This window comes from Branchiostoma floridae, chromosome 9, assembly GCF_000003815.2.
Source record: "Branchiostoma floridae strain S238N-H82 chromosome 9, Bfl_VNyyK, whole genome shotgun sequence".
NCBI lineage: Eukaryota > Metazoa > Chordata > Leptocardii > Amphioxiformes > Branchiostomatidae > Branchiostoma > Branchiostoma floridae.
Window position 1 is genome coordinate 14,804,291 of NC_049987.1, and position 17,647 is coordinate 14,821,937.

General features: G+C 40.7%; 2 protein-coding genes across 3 annotated transcripts; both read left to right on the forward strand.

The window, feature by feature from the left end:
- The first annotated feature begins 392 nt into the window (after nt 1-392).
- LOC118422460 (trypsin-2-like) lies at nt 393-12,808 on the forward strand. 2 transcript variants are annotated; one of them, XM_035830052.1, is made up of 7 exons: nt 393-5,206; nt 9,338-9,460; nt 10,094-10,169; nt 10,608-10,756; nt 11,176-11,295; nt 11,888-12,030; nt 12,429-12,808. In XM_035830052.1, the coding sequence occupies exons 1-7, from the start codon at nt 4,984-4,986 to the stop codon at nt 12,591-12,593; spliced, it is 999 nt and encodes a 332-aa protein (XP_035685945.1). In that variant the 5' UTR covers nt 393-4,983; the 3' UTR covers nt 12,594-12,808. The 2 variants fall into 2 exon arrangements, with proteins under 2 accessions (XP_035685945.1, XP_035685946.1); XM_035830053.1 differs by lacking the exon at nt 393-5,206 and adding an exon at nt 7,645-7,893 and having other exon boundaries at nt 12,429-12,761.
- A 1,740-nt stretch (nt 12,809-14,548) lies between these two features.
- LOC118422192 (probable N-acetyltransferase 16) lies at nt 14,549-16,831 on the forward strand. Its single transcript, XM_035829708.1, has 4 exons — nt 14,549-14,554; nt 14,631-14,813; nt 15,383-15,499; nt 16,256-16,831. Exons 1-4 carry the CDS (start codon nt 14,549-14,551, stop codon nt 16,829-16,831), a joined length of 882 nt encoding a protein of 293 aa, XP_035685601.1.
- The last annotated feature ends 816 nt before the right edge of the window (nt 16,832-17,647 follow it).

Here is a 17,647-nt window from a genome sequence, read left to right on the forward strand (position 1 = left end):
AATATTGTGTTTTTATTGTAGTTTATAGTATTCCAGATTGTCACCCATTGACACAACTGCTGTGGAAAATGTTCCAGAAACGGGCCAAACAATCGCCCTGAAACCCTGCAAACTCCAGAGAAAGTAAGCACTGCAAAATGGAGAGCTGAAAGAACAAAGTTGCAAGAAACACCCTCCCCCCTACACACGAAAAATAAAGTCTGACCGAATTCTTTACCACACAAAAACACTCCCATTCCCTTGTGAAACTCAGAAATAAACCACACATGCCCCAACCTAAAAAAAATAAAACAAACCCTTGCCTGACCAACTGCAGAAAAGGTAAGTTTACGTACATCGGTTTAAAGTATGGATGGGTTTACTGTTAAGCATTTTCAGGAAATGTTTGTTTGGTGGGTGGTTGGGTGGTGTGGACCATGGTGTTGTGGAGTGTTTGCGTGCTGTTTAACACTTGTCTGCATGTGATGGCTTTTGTGGCAGGTGGCGCTACTGACCGTGGGTGTCCACCCTCGCGGCAGGCGCTGCCTCGCTTCTGTGCCCAATGCTGCTCGTGTTGGACAGAACCGGGGACCGGAGGACTGACAGCAGGTGAAGTAGAATAAGTGGGGTGACGGGAACAACATTTCTTAATGAAGAATCTGAACAAATCTGCAATCAGAAAAAAAGGAATCACAATGAAGAGTAAAATTTGAATTAAAAGAAGTCCCAGAAAATTAACCCATTGCAGTAAATGGTGGAAAGATGATGAAAATGAACAAACAAAATTTGTCATTGCTACTATTTTTGGTGAACTTACAAGTAACAACTGTCCCTGAGCACCGGTTTCTGAATACCAATTGCAAAAATCCATTGAAGGAAGAAAATCATAGGTGTGCCTCTGCATTCAGCGTTTTTGTTTTGTGTGCTGATTTCTTTCTTGACAGCTGTGGGATAGGGACATTTTGGGACTAACCAGTGTCATTGTCCACATTCTTATGTACTCTTGCTCATGTGTTCTTTCCAAAGCTGTGTTCTGTCTTTCCTTCTTGGTTCATGCAAAAAGTAAGCTGAATTATGTATTTGTTTGAAATGAAGTAGTTACAAAATCTGTTTGCTGGGAAGGGTAAAAAATATGTTGCCTCGTTGGTCTTTCAATCAAACCATAGTGCATAAGTACATCCCATTCATCTATATACTATTTACCCTACCCTTGAAGATGGATCGAAAGAAGTCCCCTGGTGTGTGAAAAGGTTTTTAAATTCTGCTTTTTTAAATTGAAATGCACAAACCGTAGTCAACCAATACTAGCAAACAAGGCCTCGACCAGAAGTGACCAGGAAGAATAAAATTTTTAGTATATCCAGCCAACATGCACATGTACATTCTGGAGAATTCTGTTCTGCTGAGTTTAAGCAAGTTACCCATGACAAACATCTAGCAGGAAAGCACGAGTCAAACAATTAAAGCCACTGGAGTTAAGTGTGAGTCCAATTATGACTACTTGCCTTTCTGATAATATGAGACAAAATGTTTATCAGAAAGACCTGACTATGCCCCTTTTCACATTACAAAGATTCCCCTCCACAAACCCCCTACACACAGTACTGTAGCTTTTTGAATTGGCTGGTATCTTGAAACTATTGAGTGCATCATGATCTTTTAGCACCCTGAAACAAAGTTCATTTTCCAAACAGGCTGTGTAGTAACTACACAGATTTTAAACCTTTATAAATACAAAGTAAAATGTGAACTGCCAAATGATGACATTAGTCAATTGACATTGTCCATTTATATTTGGACAACTTTTTGTAGAACATGTTTCTTGGCCAAAGCTTGGAGAATATGGATTGATTTAATCACATAATTACTGGTATACAGTTCATCCTAAATGAGAACAGAGTAACAGACAAATTAGCTTGGCTTGAAAATGAAACCATGTGCCCATACCTTAACATAGCATTTGATATTATGGAAAAATTGATTTGATGTGTGTGGATAAGTTAACTTAGTGATTATCAAATCTCTCCAAGAATTAAACGGGAAATGGGGTTGTCTCAAACCTCGCAGTACTCCACCTTTCTCAAAAGCAGTGGATAACTTCAAGAATTTTCACTTAAAAAGGGGGGGGGGGCTATTTGATATGACTACTACACGCTAACTGCCACTGGGTAGGGATTGCAATTAGTTTTCAAATTTGCCAACAACACTCGGTATTTAAACATTAAAGTGAAATACTGTTGGATCTGCCACTACATAAGTTTCATAAGGAAGCTCTCTACTCAGTGAAAGGTACTTCACCTTGAGTGAGTCAGTTTAAGTGAAAAATTCAGCACAGACAAGAGTGCCAATTTGTGCTGGCATCATAAAGGACAATAAATTGATGGGTCAAATAAAGAAATGCTTTTCTATTATAAAAATAGTAAAAATTTCATAGAACTCCTAAGCACAGAATTATATTCTCAAAGCAGAGGTTGGTTTGCAGGGATAGATAGTAGCCAGGATTTTTGCGGGCTCTACCCTAGTGACCCAACCTCTGCTTGGAGAATACAGAATAAAAGTAATGCTGTATGCACCCCAATTTAGATATGCACCCCTAATTTGAGGCAAGTCATAGACAAATCTGTATGGCTGAAACATAAGAACTCACTTTAAGTACATCACCCTTTTCCACCAATCCCTTGCACATTTTAAACCAAAATTTATGTTTTTTTCTACTACTTTCCCGAAGAAATTTTGCATAAATTTAGGATATTGGTAATACAAGGTCAAAAAGCGATTGCTAGTGCCGTTGCCTGGTTCAGATTTTGACAACACAAAATTGTCAGTGTCATTCTTAATAAAAACAGGTCACTTCAAGTGGAGTATTGATATGATTTGAGTCAATTCAAAGATGCCCTGGGAATCAAACAAGAATCCAAGTCTGGACTAGGGCGTTTGTAACAATTTTCTGCAGAAATAAATGAGTGCATGATGGAGATTAAATTTGAAATTCAGTACAGGTGATCTTAATAAAGTGCTGAATTTCACGTCAGTTTCAAAGTACATGTTTGTCTGGGGCATTCAATTACTAAGTATCTTAGAGGCATATGGAATGTGACATATTCGACATTCAGTAATGAAAATAAGCTTAACCTAATTATTACAATTAGCTCTGACATGGGGCCTAAGTGGATGTTTTTGCTGCATTATGATTGGCCCCATTGCAATGTATAGTCTAAACAAACACTTAAAAGACCTCAAGTGACAAGACGTCTATCTCTGAAATCAAACCCACTGCATTTCAATGCTGTTCCAGCACCACGCATACGACAAACTGAATCCAGACCATGAAGCAGACATTGAAAACAGGTCTTTAAGTCTTTTCCTAAGGTTAGAATGTTGAATTTTCCTGCTATAAAAGAATCAAGTCTTTTGACAAATTTTTGAGAAAATCCAAGCGGGTCACTCTAATGATGCGTTAATGATACCCCACATTTATATGGTGAAAACGAAGAAGGCTTTTGTTTTTATAGATTTGCTGAAATTGGGAAGTATGGGGATGGGGCAATCTTTACAGCACATTTTCCCAGAGAAAGGAACCTTTGGGGATACAAATGGGTTCCTAACAATGGGGGAGCCTTTTGTTCAGTAGTGCACACAATGGAAAGCAGTGCTAAAATCGGTATTCTGCAATGGTTTTATATAGATGACCAAGGATACATCTTTTCATTCTGAAAATTGGTAACTGTCAATTTTCCACAATTATCTCTGTTACAAGTTTGGCTTTTTTGTCACGTTCAATCTTAGATTTCTAGAGTATCTCCAGGGCAATTTTATTCATCGAACGTATGGTGGCTTTGTTGTAGTTAAGGACATGAAGCAATTTTTGTAGGTCCAAATTCTGCATTGGGAATGCATGATTAAGAACACTGCATGCTGTGCATACTTTATTAGATAATTATGTACAGCAGTTAATTGTATTTGTCAACATCTGAATTTGTTATAAAGAGGAATAAATGACAGTGTTAAGCCCAAATTCTAAGCCATCGAAAAATTCTTCTCTGTGGTTCAAGGTATTGAATTTTTGCTCTAATTATGGGGACATTTTTGTAACACATTAGCATTGCATGCAAATTTTGTTAATTGGTATATAGCTTTTTTTGTAGCAAGTGAATCCCAAGTAAATACATTTTTTACATAATATTTTTATTGACCACTAAGTGTGGCCAGTTTGGGACTAATTTGTATATTTTTGCATAATATATACAAATTGGCAAAATTCATGTGGCCTGAAGTTTATATAGGAGGAACTAAATGTTTCAATGGCAGGGCACCAAAATCAGAGAATGCCCAAATATCATGTGACATTTCAAATATGTTCTTAAACGTTGGACAACTAGTAGTTGAATTCAACATATTGCATAACACAATTTCACTGTTTCATGCTTCAGAACAATATCAAGACTGGATGAAATTGTAAACTTTTATCCCACCAAGTTTAGGGCCAAGTCACCAAAACCCTATGGAGACTGCCAAGCGCTACAAAAAGATCTTGTGTAATTACTCCGAGACAAACAAAGTAAAGAGGACTCCGTGAATCACAGAACCTTGTCCAGTTTTTCCCTTGAGTTTATGATGTTAAATACATTTCCCCAAAGCTGTCCTGATACCAAGTAAAAGAGTTCAGCAAACTGAATTCTGAAGGAAAAAAAATCTATCTGGAGCTGAAGACTATTCATAAGACTCAATTATGCTCGAAGCTAAATCACAGGATCAAAGTGGTACTGCCAAATCACTGAGCAATGACAACAATGATTGATCTAAAGAATTTTACTTTCTTGCCCAAATGACCTATTGACAATACTGCAATGTAATCTCTCTGTTACCATGGCAATAAAAGGATAAGCAGAAAAGACACTCTTAAATCATTTCATAATACTGCTCATGCTGCTACATTTTGCTTGAAATCACTGGCCTTCAAAGAAGCAGAGCGGCGAGTTCAAAGTTTCATCTTTGGCTGCTTGAATGAAAAGCTCAAGTGTAACACCCTATTGTTTACCTCAACACCCGGAATCTCAAAGGAAAGCAGTGAGCAGGAAATTTGGCTGCCCCAAATTCCAGACTTTTCGAAGGGCGGAAATTTCTTGTCCCCCACTGCAGGAGAAGAGGCAAGGAGCATACCTGTGCCGTGCTGCGAAGGAGCCTGAGTTTCCAGACTATGGCAGTGGAGCCTGTACTGGATCCACCAGTGAGTGTTGCACTGTTCATAGCTGTCTTCGGTTATGTTTTAATGGAGTATATTTCCTAAGCACTCATACAGGCTTATATATGCACAAGCATAGTATTTTTGCCGTTTTCTAGAAACTGGCTGTAATGAATTGTAGGTCTATTCCAGTAGTATTCTATTTTGTAATTAATTGTTGTTTTAAAGTCTGAACTGGAAAAGGTTTATCGCTGTAAGCCAGTAAAGTGCTTGCTTGTAGAATTTGAAAAGAAAGTAGTATACGCTGAGCATTTTGTATCACCTTGTACAAAGGTGTGCTTTGTAGCTGTAAAAAGATTGTGTAGGTTGATGGTAGATCTTTTAGCCCGGCCATTTTTGTTTATAAAGATTATTGTGTTAAATGTTGTATCCTCAAGTCGTTTGAGTTGAATCCTCACGACTGAGTTAGCAATACGGAGTCGTAATGAAGATTCAATAAATCAGTACAAAGCCTTTCTCAGCCTCTTGTGATGTCTTTATTTCCATTGACCTCACTCAACTTCCTCATCCATATTATGGTTCAAAGGGTATCTGGATAGAGCTGCTGTGTGTACCAGAATAAAAGTAAGCTATGCAAAGCTCACACCTTCAAGTTAAAATTATGACAACTATGTGATCAAGATCAAAACAGCATTTTTACATTTTAGATGTACACCTTGTCATAAGACCACCTATGGACAATCTTTTTGATCTTCCTTTTGTTTCAGCTAAACACATTGCAACATCCAAATGTGCTCCTAATACATACAACTAAGATAAGAAATGTGAACTACAAAGCCCATGATGTGTGTTGCTAAAAGTCTTGACGTCATTCAAACTTACATTAAAAACTTTTCAAGTCCACGGTTATGTGTATGGGATTCAAATTGATTTTTATAAAGCAAAATCAATTTTATCAAGCAAATAAAGAGTTACGGATCACTTCCATACTGATATATATGAAAATTGTTACTTTGTTTAATAACCAACCTTGCGCACATGTGAACAGCCTCATTACTCATATTGGGTACCTACTGGCTGCAATAATATCTCAAGGAGCATAACAGTGTACCAGAGCAGTAGGGGTTGCAGTCCTGTCACCCACAAAATGTTTTTATGACTTCAGTATATTGATTGCGCACAAGTCATCAATGTAAGACAAGCTCCAAGCAAATAGTGATTGGTTTTGCTGTTCTTTTACCCTGTGGTATTGTGAAGACAAGTAGGACAAGCATTCCACAAAACGTCTACTTGGAGAATTGCTAGACTGTGTTTGATGCTGCTGCCCCCCCTCCCCTTGGTAACTTTAGTAGGTATTCGTTAAACTACTTTCTGTATGTAAATGGAAAAGATATGAAACAAATTACATGGAATCTCACAAACCTCAGGAGATTTGTACTATTGACTTTGTTTTTAGTATTATGTTTTTGCTGACATACCTTTACTTGTGTTTCTTAGTGGATATTTTACTCCAAGCAGAGGTTTCGGTCAGAGGGCTAGTAGTGGTCGCCTTGACAAAAACCTCTGCTTGGGAATCGGAGAAAAGCCTGATTGCCTGATCATAGCAGACAAGAACTTGGTATCAGTTTTGATCTTTGAGTAAACCTGGCAAGAATCTGCTACACTTCAGCGGAGTTATAGGAGGCCCTGAAAGGAATTATTGGTTTGGGTAGTACCTAGTGGGTTCAAGGGAACAGGTCAGACTAATTTTGGCTTGACAAATCTCAAAGCAGATGTTGGCCTAGACTTTTAAGACGTTAAAACGTTTTTTTTTCTGATATCTCACAAGTATAACGGCCCTGCGCCTCACATGTGCTTGAAGATTATTTGCCTAGCAGCGTAGCAAAATGTTGATCACAAGACGCATACACACAACCATATTTCGTCGCAGTGTTCAATTTATTGCGACGAAATACATTGTATCGCACGATTGTTTCATGGATGAAGATATGTTTCTCTGCTACAAAGGAACTATTCCATTTTCGCTTCGTTTATTTCTTCGAGTATCTGACTTGGTAAGTCACTGGGTTTTATGTGCAATTTGCTAATCCAGTACGATAACTGCACGAATAAAACGCATCATTACTTCATGTAGAAACATTGAATTGACAGTTTGCCCATGAATATCTAATATTTATGTCCGAGCTCGAGTACTTCCACTCAAAGTAGAAACGTACGATGGCAATGCCATATTCTACACTTTCCGGAAGACAGTGTCTAATAGCTAACGAATGCAACGTCAGATAAATGTTTGTCTAGCTTGAACAGGGTTCCATACATATCTAGTATTCTGGCATCTTCTCGTATAATATTCGCGTGTACGAAATACGTATACGGCTAGCAAACTTTCATGCTCAAACAATAGAAACGGTTCTCCAGGCTGATTCTACAGATGGAAACATCAAATAATTGAAGGTCCTTTTTTATAGTAAACTATGGGCTGAGGCTTCATGTGTTTCATCATCCCAGTTTGGACGTTTGCCATGTAAAGTTGTATGCTGATAAAATGTTTGTACTGAAACAACAGAAAGTTATACATAGATGAATACAAATATAGGGTTAGAGGTGAGTTCCGTGCTGACGTATATCTATATCATAAGACGGATACTTCTAGCCACCTGTGGACTCCAGAACAACTGAACTTTTCTAGAAGATGTGGGCAGCGGTCTTCTTTGTCTTTGCCTTCGGGGCAGGTAAGAAACTTATTCTAAGAGTCTTCAAAGTGACTTTTACAAGCTTTTCTTAATTTTCTACATTTATGTTAGTTAGCTGGGATAAAGTTAAAGATGGCAGACGGTACAAGTTTGTACAAATGCAAGGTGATAAACGAAACGTCAGAATTTTATCACAATCGTGTTACCATTTTTGGAGCAAATAATGAGAGAATGAAGAAAAGACCAAAACGAACGACAGAAATTCATAACTACAAAAAGAGTTAAAGAAGGACATCCGATTTTGGATTGGCACTACTTACGAGGAATACAAATGTGTAAAATTCTTTAGATGCATTGCATACAAAACAACTTAAAAACTTGCAAGGAGATGAATGAAATATTTTCATAATATTCTGTATAGAATTTTAGGAAAGTTTCAACGGAATCCTTTTTCCCCATAAATTTCTCACGGTCATGACAAAATAAAGACAAGACTATGAACCACAGTAGAATACGCCGAGGTTGAAAGATACCTCTCCAAAATCTATTTGTTTTGTTTGTTTGTTTTTAGACTTGGCCTATTTTGGCTGCCCCTTTTTTGAGATGAGTTTTGACTATTCAACATCCGCACCATGATATGATGATATTATATTATATGATACGACAAAACAAACGAAGAAACCGCTCCAACTCTCTCGTGACGTAGGTTTCATCCGGCAGGTCTTCCATACTGAGCCGCAATGTTTGATCATGTCAGCGCCCACATGACTATGCAACTGCCAACAGACAGATTTTTGGCAAGAAGTTGTAAGGACCCTGATGATATGAGCTTGCCATACATGAAGACTATTTTCTCTTAGATTTAGACTTCTGTTTCATTTTTTGTTTACCAACAACGGCCCGATGAAAAAAAGAAGGTGTTTGTGTTTGTTATTCTTATTCTTGTTTTACCCTTTCTTTTAGATATTACTTTTGTCGAAAATGTATTTGGAGCTTATCAATAATCATGTCTTAATGAGTTCTTTATCGATCGGTTGTTCAGCTGTTTTTGCCTGTACGTTTCTCACAGTCCGGATCAAGCAAGGACACCACAGGCAATTATTTTCAAATCACCGATATGACGCACATGATTAATTTCTAAATGTTTACCCTAAAATTTGCGAAAAGGGACGATCCTATTGTTCATTGGGCAAAAGTGTGAAGAATTTGGAAAGTAAGAAACAGTTTCTCTTCTTAAGGAATCATTCTGGAAAATCTTAAAGGAAAGAGATTCGACTTTTGGCATCTTCAAGATTTTAGGACCCAAATCTGACTAGTCCGTAGGGGGTTAGGAATGGACTTGGGGTTACTTGAGAAACATACATAACTGATGCAAAAGCAACCTTACGGTCGTATCCGTAGTCTAATGACGTCAGGCAGACTTTGCCTTAGATCACGCGACATGCAATCATTTAATGACGTAATCGTTTCCATGACGACGCAGTTTCCGACGGAAACCCGTTGTCGGGTTACCAGAACGACCCGGCTTTTCCCGAGGAGGTTCAGCGGATCATCGGCGGCAGCGCTGCGTCCCTCGGCAACTTCCCCTGGCAGGCTCGGCTGGACGGTAAGGATGTAGTCACATGTACCAATAAGTCGGCTCACGATGCAAAGTTCACATGCGCGAGGTCAAAGGTGACGACCCCTAACTTGTACCACGGTAAACAGTTTCTCAAGACCATGCTTGATACGTGCCCAACGTGCTATGTCTCAGGAGTCTACAACTTTGACGTATTAGGCATAATGCATAGATATTGCACTGTGCAGGCGCAGTTCGAACCGTGACCCAGCTTTTAAGATATAGAATACCAAGCAGATGTTGTAGGAGGAGGAGGGGACGATTCCGACCGGAAAGATGTACACAATTAATTCCCTCAAAACACACCTCCAACATTTGCTCAGAGTCGTTTATAAGGATGCGTGAGACTTGAAGGCATTGAGCTAGCTTGGACTCATGCAAATGTAGGTAGGGCTTATTAGAACTATTGATAACTTCTTTTAGGGGCATGCAACAAGACAGGAGCACGCCAGCACCCTGGCAAAACGTTGTCAAAAAGCGAGAAATCTTGAAACTGCGACTAAAGGTACAATGCACCACAATTCACGACACAATGTATCGTTAACAATGTATCGTAACCACTCTCACAAGTTTACTTAAAAACTGTATTTTCCATTAATGTTGATTTCCGTTGATTGACAGGTCCCCTGCTGTGTGGAGGGACTCTGGTCCATCCGTCCTACGTGGTGACGGCTGCTCACTGCTTCTTCTATAATGGGTCGGTTCATACCACAGTGTTTTTGCGCATATGTATACGTATGTATGTGTGTATATGTGTGTGTATGGTGTGTGCGTGTCTATGTATATTTGAGTTATGGCAAAGCAAGGACGCCGATATAGGTGTCAATTTTTGTTTGAATCTCTAAAAATAATTATCGCAGCGATTGCAATGCAAACTTCAAATAACACAGAGGGCATAGCTCTAACAACACGGCCAAACACATACATGTATCCTCTGTGTCTCCTTGGTCACACAGACTATCTTGAGAGAAAGTGGCTATCCAAATGCGCCTCCTAGTGTTTTGGAAAAGGACTGCAACCTTGTTCTTGATCCATGTAACAGACTTGTCCTTGGTGCTGAACACACTTCACAGTACACAGTCAAACACTGTTCCACGCCGAAGATTTGATCTGTGTTTATGTTTATCGATGACAGGCAGGACTATACGAACCCAGGTCACTGGACGATCAGGCTTGGTGAGATCTACCCGAACTCTCAAGAGAACACGGAACAGGCCATCAACGCGGCCAGCGTCACCGTTCACTCCGGCTACAACCAGTGGGCCACCCCTGACTACGACATAGGTACGGACATACACCCTTATCATCCATTACAGGTTTGCGATACAGATTGTTTTCGTCGGTGTCCATGGGCGCCGCCATCTTGGATTTTGACGTCATGAGCATCACCGTTCATTCTGACTACAACCAGTGGGCCACCCCTGACTATGACATAGACTCTTACCATTAATTACAGATTTGCGATAGAATAACATATATTGTTTTCGTCAGCGTAAATGGGCGCCGCCATCTTGGATTTTGGATTTTTCGGTTGTATTTTCATTTTCCATCGTGGGAATTACTTTCGGTCTTCACCAGGTCTATGAATCTTAACCAACCTTCACTCTTCAAAGGTCATTCGTTGAGCTGCATTGCCGCATTGGTCTAGCGTTAGTTCATATGAATGTGAATGGTGCTTTATCTTTTTCCGTTACCCATCCCAGCTGTCATCCGTCTCCGCCATGCCGCTTCTATCAACAACTACGTCAGCCCCCTCAGTCTGCCCACGTACGACGCTCCGGACGGCACCAATTGTGTGGTCAGTGGGTTCGGAGACACCACTGGTCAGTTCCTCTTTTTTAAGTGATATTTTATTGTTTTTCACGATAGAGTAAGACTATGTTAGCACATTGACGTGCACAATACATGTATCTAAATTTACAAAAAAAAGTCACGGGTAGAGTAAGGCTGTTTATGTGTGTTTGTCACACAAATGACAAAATTTCGGCACTTTTGTTTGGCGATTCACTCACATGTATATCGTGGCGTCGTGTTGGATGAACGGCTAGGGTGTTAGGTCCAGAACCCAGAGATCCTGGGTTCGCCTGCTCTGATGTCGCATCGATGTCGTGCCCTTGGTAAAGGCACTAAACACGACTTTCTCCACTCCACCCAGGGGTAAAAACGGGTACCTGACTTCGGTTTGGGAGGTAAAATACGATGGAAGGAGAGAGCTGGACTCCGTCTTCCAATACACCATAGTCACAGTAGATCGCCCAATGCCCATACGGCCTCAAAAAGACAATGGGACTACCTTTCCTTCACATAAGCAGCTCTGGTACTCGATATTCGAATGTACGTCTATCACAAACTGGGTATCAAAAGTGTGAAGGGACATTAATAGAAATTGATGAATTTTTTTTTGTGATTTGACAGGAAACGGAAACCTCGCAAGCCGGCTGATGTACGTGTACGTGCCCGTTATGAACAGGAACACCTGTAACTACTACATGAACGGGGCCATCACCAGCCGTATGTTCTGTGCTGGTTACGACAGCGGTGGCAGGGATAGCTGTCAGGTACCGTCCATCTACCACAAATTACATATGTTACATGTATTTGAGTCCTATTATGAAAAACGCTGCAAGTACAGATTTTCCTCATCATAGATTAAGTCACCGTGTGCAAAACAAAAACGCCCTTGCAAATCCAGAGCAGGTTGCTAGGGGGCCCCCAAGCATACATCACTTTTCCTCACATCACAAACTACTAGTATCTGCCACCAAATAAAATCACCAGAGCACAGCCAGGTCAAAAGATACAAAAACGGAAGTTCTGCTGTAGTATCAAGGTCGCATACTAGGGGCTGTCTTACACCTTCCCATATACCAATATCAACGTAGTCCATCTTGAGCATACACCAAACCTATATTTCCATTTTATTTGGAGATCATAACCGTTACTATTTCATCTGCAGGGTGACAGCGGAGGCCCGTTGGCTTGCCAGTTGGGCGGGACCTGGACCCTGTCGGGCGTGGTGAGCTGGGGCAACGGCTGCGCTCTGGCCGGCAACCCAGGCATCTACACCCGGGTCACCCAGTTCAGAAGCTGGCTGTCACAGAATACGGGCTATGCTATATAATCGAACGGTAGCAACGCTTCTCAACCAACTGACTACGCAGTTCTTTGGTATTATCAAGGTTCTGTGGTAGTCAAACAGGCTTGAGGAGATTATGGTATGGAAAGAGGCACGTTGAAAGAAAAAATACATGACTTGAATTGTATGAAATGTTGATCAACACACATTGGTTGCTGCAAAGTATTGTGAAAAACAATTCACAATAAAAAGGTGTCGAATGATTTGAGGAAATTTTATTTGTGGGTTACGGTTTGCTTTAGTGTATAGTGTATATCCTCTTTGGAATGTCACGACAGAAACTCCCCTGCAGTTCCAACATTAAATGTTAGGGGGCTGAAACTTGTCCCACTTTGTCATGATGCCAAAAGCTATCTACCACCCGAATGTCAAGACCATATCATGTCCGGGACAAGAGATACATCGGAAAAAAACTGTTACGATAGAATATTCTCATTAACCATGCAAATGTACTACGATGTTGCATAATAAGTCTTTTATTTTGTACAACATTGTCTAAGGTACCTACGTACAAAAATCATAAAATCCGTTGTTCCTATCTTGAGTTGTCCTCTTCAGAAATGTTTGACACAAATGCCCCTGCTATCCCAAAACTGGCCGCTAGGGGGCCCAAATCTATATCACTTCTTCCTGAGCACAAGAGCTTTCTGACACCCGAAAGGGACCATAGCTTGTTCAGAACGCGAGATAGCAAAACCGGAAGGTACGCTGCAGTACCAAGGAAAGTCGACAGGCCCCCCAAATCTAATCATGCTATCTTGTTCACAGACAGACGCACAGACATACAAACACTAGGAAAAATATAACCTCCATGAATATTTCATGGCGGTAATGATGGGAATTTCATACCTGTCACATATGTAACTGATGAGATCGAGGTCTAACAACATTAGACATGGAACTAATGACCTATTGAGAAATGATAATTGTTGACGAAAGTATGGGGTGACCCCGGTCGTGGAGTTCACTCCAGTTCTGAGGTTGCCTTGTCGCTGTTTTAGGACGAAGATCTTCTATCGGGAACGAAAAGTATGGTATAAAAGATGCACAAGACCTAAAGTCGTGGGCATTTTTACGAACACATTTCTATATTTCGTTTCAACAAGCACCCCGCTTGGAAATGTGACGTAGGCCTAACACTGGGCAGGACAGACAAGCACAATCAGTAACCACCCTTGAACTTGAAACACTTATGTCAATAAGTGTTTCAAGTTCAAAGGTGGCCTCCACTATACAAACATACCGCACCTACAGCTTGAGGTTACTCGCCGTGCACGAATTTTATCTGTTCCATCAGAAATGGTAAGTACTCATCATCAGGACAATTTGCTTTTCCCATATTCCCAGATAGCTATATATATAGAGCAAGAAGTCCTTGCAGTAGACATTGGAAGGATGTAATGAACCTAATGCCACTAGCCAAGTACACTATATTTCAACAAGGGGGCGTCGTTACACAATGAGATTACTGGTAATATGTGGCCTCTCCTCTCAGTAAACAACAGTGCCTTCGGTTCACTTACAATAGCAACAAATGCCCTGCTCATAAAGCATAGACACAGTCTTGACTAGGCTGTTGGAATCTTAAGGGATCTGTGTCGGTTATTTGAACCACGTATTGTCGCTAAGTAAAGTTTCATGCAAACAGGTAACAGCGTTAAGGACTTCTAGGGTCAGAGTCCGATCCCTGACCCCTTGCAAACTATTGAAACAGAAGGGACTCGTTTCTTTATTTCTATATGTCGTATGAATGAGAACCCCATTTGTATCATTGATGACAGACATCAATAACACATTTGTAGTAAATTATGGAAACTATGATCTGTGAGTATATCGTTGAATACGAAACACTTGTGACCCGCCTCTCTCACAAATGAGCCAAATTCAGAAATATAGTTCTCACTCAATTTCTGCTGTGGATGTTATTACCTTCATGAAAAATGGAGGTATAGCAGGTATGTAATAAGTATGGGGTCGCGGAACTCTATATCTGGTTCTGATGCGGTCTTGCTTCTGTTTTAGGACGAAGATCTGCTATCCCGGATGACTGTGAGAGAGGCGACTCACGACGACTACCAGGCCGTTATGAACATGGCGTCTCCGGACACCTTTCGGGACGGTTTTGACTACCTGCCGGCCAAGTTTCACGGTTTTGTGGACGATCCCGATACGGTGTTTCTCCTGGTGGAGGTCGATGGGGAAGTGGTAAGATGTGCACAGAAAAGAATTTGCGGAGTCGAAGGATAAGAAAGGTGGCAGGAATAAGTGGAATAAAAATCTGCACGAAGGTGTAAACGTAGAAAATTTGCCAGTTTGAAGTTAGATTGATCTTGTCTTCGATACGAAAATTTAATCATATGGCCCACCAAAGAACTTACGAATATGGTCATTTTTTTGACGGATAACAAATTTCTTTGTACACAACCAAGTGTTTTATTCAAGACAATCGTTTCACTGACCGCCTGTCACCTTCCTTCCTCAGGTTTAAGGAAATTCTAATTTGTTCTGTTACGCACTGCATGTAGGTGTCGCTGCTAACATATGCGGTCCCAACCGTAAAGTATTTATCTATATACATAGTAAGGTAGTTCGGTCTTGAATAGAACGATTGGTTGTGTACGAAGAACTTTGTTCTCCTTTGACTTACCAACTTGATGAAACCGTTAACGGAATTATTTCTAGAATGTGAATAACTAAATGTAATGTCGAGCGGGAATTTCTTGACTAATATTGATATCCAGCAGGAACTTCTATCCATTGTTTTCCCCTCCTAGGTCTTCATCGATGTGGAGTGTTTGCAGGAAAGCGGGAAAACAATTTATGGTAAAACCATACGCGTGGCTAAACGATTGCAAGGCAGGGGATTCTATAAGGCATTCGTGGACGCCACTGTACGTCGCGCTGCGGAAAAAGTTATTGCAAAGTCAGGTCGACCACCGAAACATCTATATGTACTAAGAAACACAGAGGTGAAAGGTCCAGGCAACTTCAGGATGAAATCTGTGATTGTAAGTATGGAATGGCCTGTTTTGTTATTATTAGCACAATTCCACGCTGTTATGTCAGTGATTACTGGGCTATTTTGGGTTCGAGTGGGCGCCCGGTTAATTTTGATTCGGACCCGTACCCGTCCCCAGCGAAAAAAATGATCCAATCCGTAACCTAATCTTGGAACCTAATCTTGGTCCCGTCCTGAAGAAAAAAAGCCCGTAAACTGTCTACTAGTATTGTTTTTTTGTAAATGCATCTAATTTCGCGGGGATTTAATTTCGCGGTAGCGGGAAAAGAGACTTTTCGCGGTGGTTTTAAGTTCGCCGTAGCACCATGCACTGTAGTCCCTTACTGCCATGGAAAAATGTTCGCGGTGGTTTTAAATTCGCGGCGAAGCGGCCACTGCGAAAACCGCGAACATTCAACCACCGCGAAAGTTTATGCATTTACAGTATCCGGCGGAGTATCAGCTTTCCGTCTAGACGTGGGCGGGTCATAACGATTTCAGAGCCCGGTCTGGGTATGGACTGTGTTTATGTGTTTTTATTTAGTTCATCGCCTTAATAAACAGAGAAGATAGAAATACGACCGGCTTAATCTGAAATCACATTCCATCTGGAGTATTGACGTCAGCAATTTTTACTTTGTCTCTCTAGAACATCATGTACTTTTGCTGGGACGCAACCCCCATGAAGGACCGGCTGACTGACGCCCAGATGTCCCTACCGGCCCTCGTACCCTACCGGCCTACCGAGACCCACCGCCTGCTGCCGCCGGCCTTCTCGGCTGCGGTACTGTCTGAGGGCACCGTATTTGTCGACTGGGTTCCGTACAAACTTTCTGAATCCAACATGAAGAAGTTAGTAGAAGCGAGCTGCTACATCCTTGTCGACTCGAATGTACCGACCGCCAAGAGTCTTAGTTTCGGCGGGAGTTACATGACTCCCCGGGGCCGGGTGTATCACATAGATATACACTGTAAGGACGAGGCTTTATGTAAGGCTCACATCACAAACCACGTGAAGAACGCCTGTAGTCAGTATACAGGCATGATAACCTTCTGTGTCATGGTGATTGACAAGGGGTTAAAGGATGTAGTGATGGAGTTTTGCGTCCAGTATTTGCATTTCAGACACCTTCCACATGACCATGCATATTTCCATGCCTACCTTGATCTGGAAACTTACTGGAATTCCAAGATGACAAAACCTGTCTCTAAGTCCAAATACTGAGGACATAACTCAAACGACAAGAGGTGTACACATGGTTGGATTATTTGAAGGGTAAACTAATGGTGACTTGGGAAGTTGTGACACATCATTTGGAAACTATAAACATGTAAATGAGACGACTTTAGATGATACACACTGTCGAAGTGCTCCAAAAATTAACCATGAAAAGACAATGTAAAAGATACACTGCATTACCTTTACTCGTAGATTTTGCATGAGTGATAAAACTACAGGACTGTAAACAACCTTATGCATCTCAACCTGAATAACACAATATTCATCTTTTATTTCCCGGCAATTCTCATTAGTATGTTCGTGCAGACAGTACTCTGATCAAAGCAAGTAACATCAGAAATAAACTGTTGATTAAATCAACAGTGTGCAAAAGGAAATGATGAATTTCGAAGATGATCTTATTCTAGTTGACACTGCCTCCCCCCCAATCCCAAACAAGCAATAAATATTATTTTGTCAACTATCTCTAACTTCAGGCTAATCTTTCTTTCATCGACACCATAACTCCTGTTGATCATCTGTTGTCTTAGTTTCCGTAATTGGTGCTTTTTGTCCATCGTAGATTTTGATGCATAATTTTTAGTTTTCATGTAGAGAGTACCGCTTGTACGTTTGGAATGTGGGAAACGCAAGTTCTCTTATAGAGGTATCACTGCATGGAACAGTCTTCCACCATCTGTAAAGACCTGCACGTCAAAATCTACCGTTAAAACCAAATGCAGGGCTTGGCTAGCCTGACCTCTGACCACTCAATGAAACTGACGACTTGATAGTATTTATTTTGTTATCATTATTATTGTT

What these genes read in the sequence shown, in the direction of transcription:
- LOC118422192 (XM_035829708.1), top strand. An exon ending in TGGAGGTCGATGGGGAAGTG is followed by an intron (nt 14,814 to 15,382) that starts GTAAGATGTGCA and finishes TTCCCCTCCTAG; the next exon opens with GTCTTCATCGATGTGGAGTG. An exon ending in AGGCATTCGTGGACGCCACT is followed by an intron (nt 15,500 to 16,255) that starts GTACGTCGCGCT and finishes TTGTCTCTCTAG; the next exon opens with AACATCATGTACTTTTGCTG.
- LOC118422460 (XM_035830052.1), top strand. Translation starts at nt 4,984, where the DNA reads ATGAAAAGCTCAAGTGTAACACCCTATTGTTTACCTCAACACCCGGAA. An exon ending in CACTGCTTCTTCTATAATGG is followed by an intron (nt 10,170 to 10,607) that starts GTCGGTTCATAC and finishes TATCGATGACAG; the next exon opens with GCAGGACTATACGAACCCAG. An exon ending in TGGGTTCGGAGACACCACTG is followed by an intron (nt 11,296 to 11,887) that starts GTCAGTTCCTCT and finishes GTGATTTGACAG; the next exon opens with GAAACGGAAACCTCGCAAGC.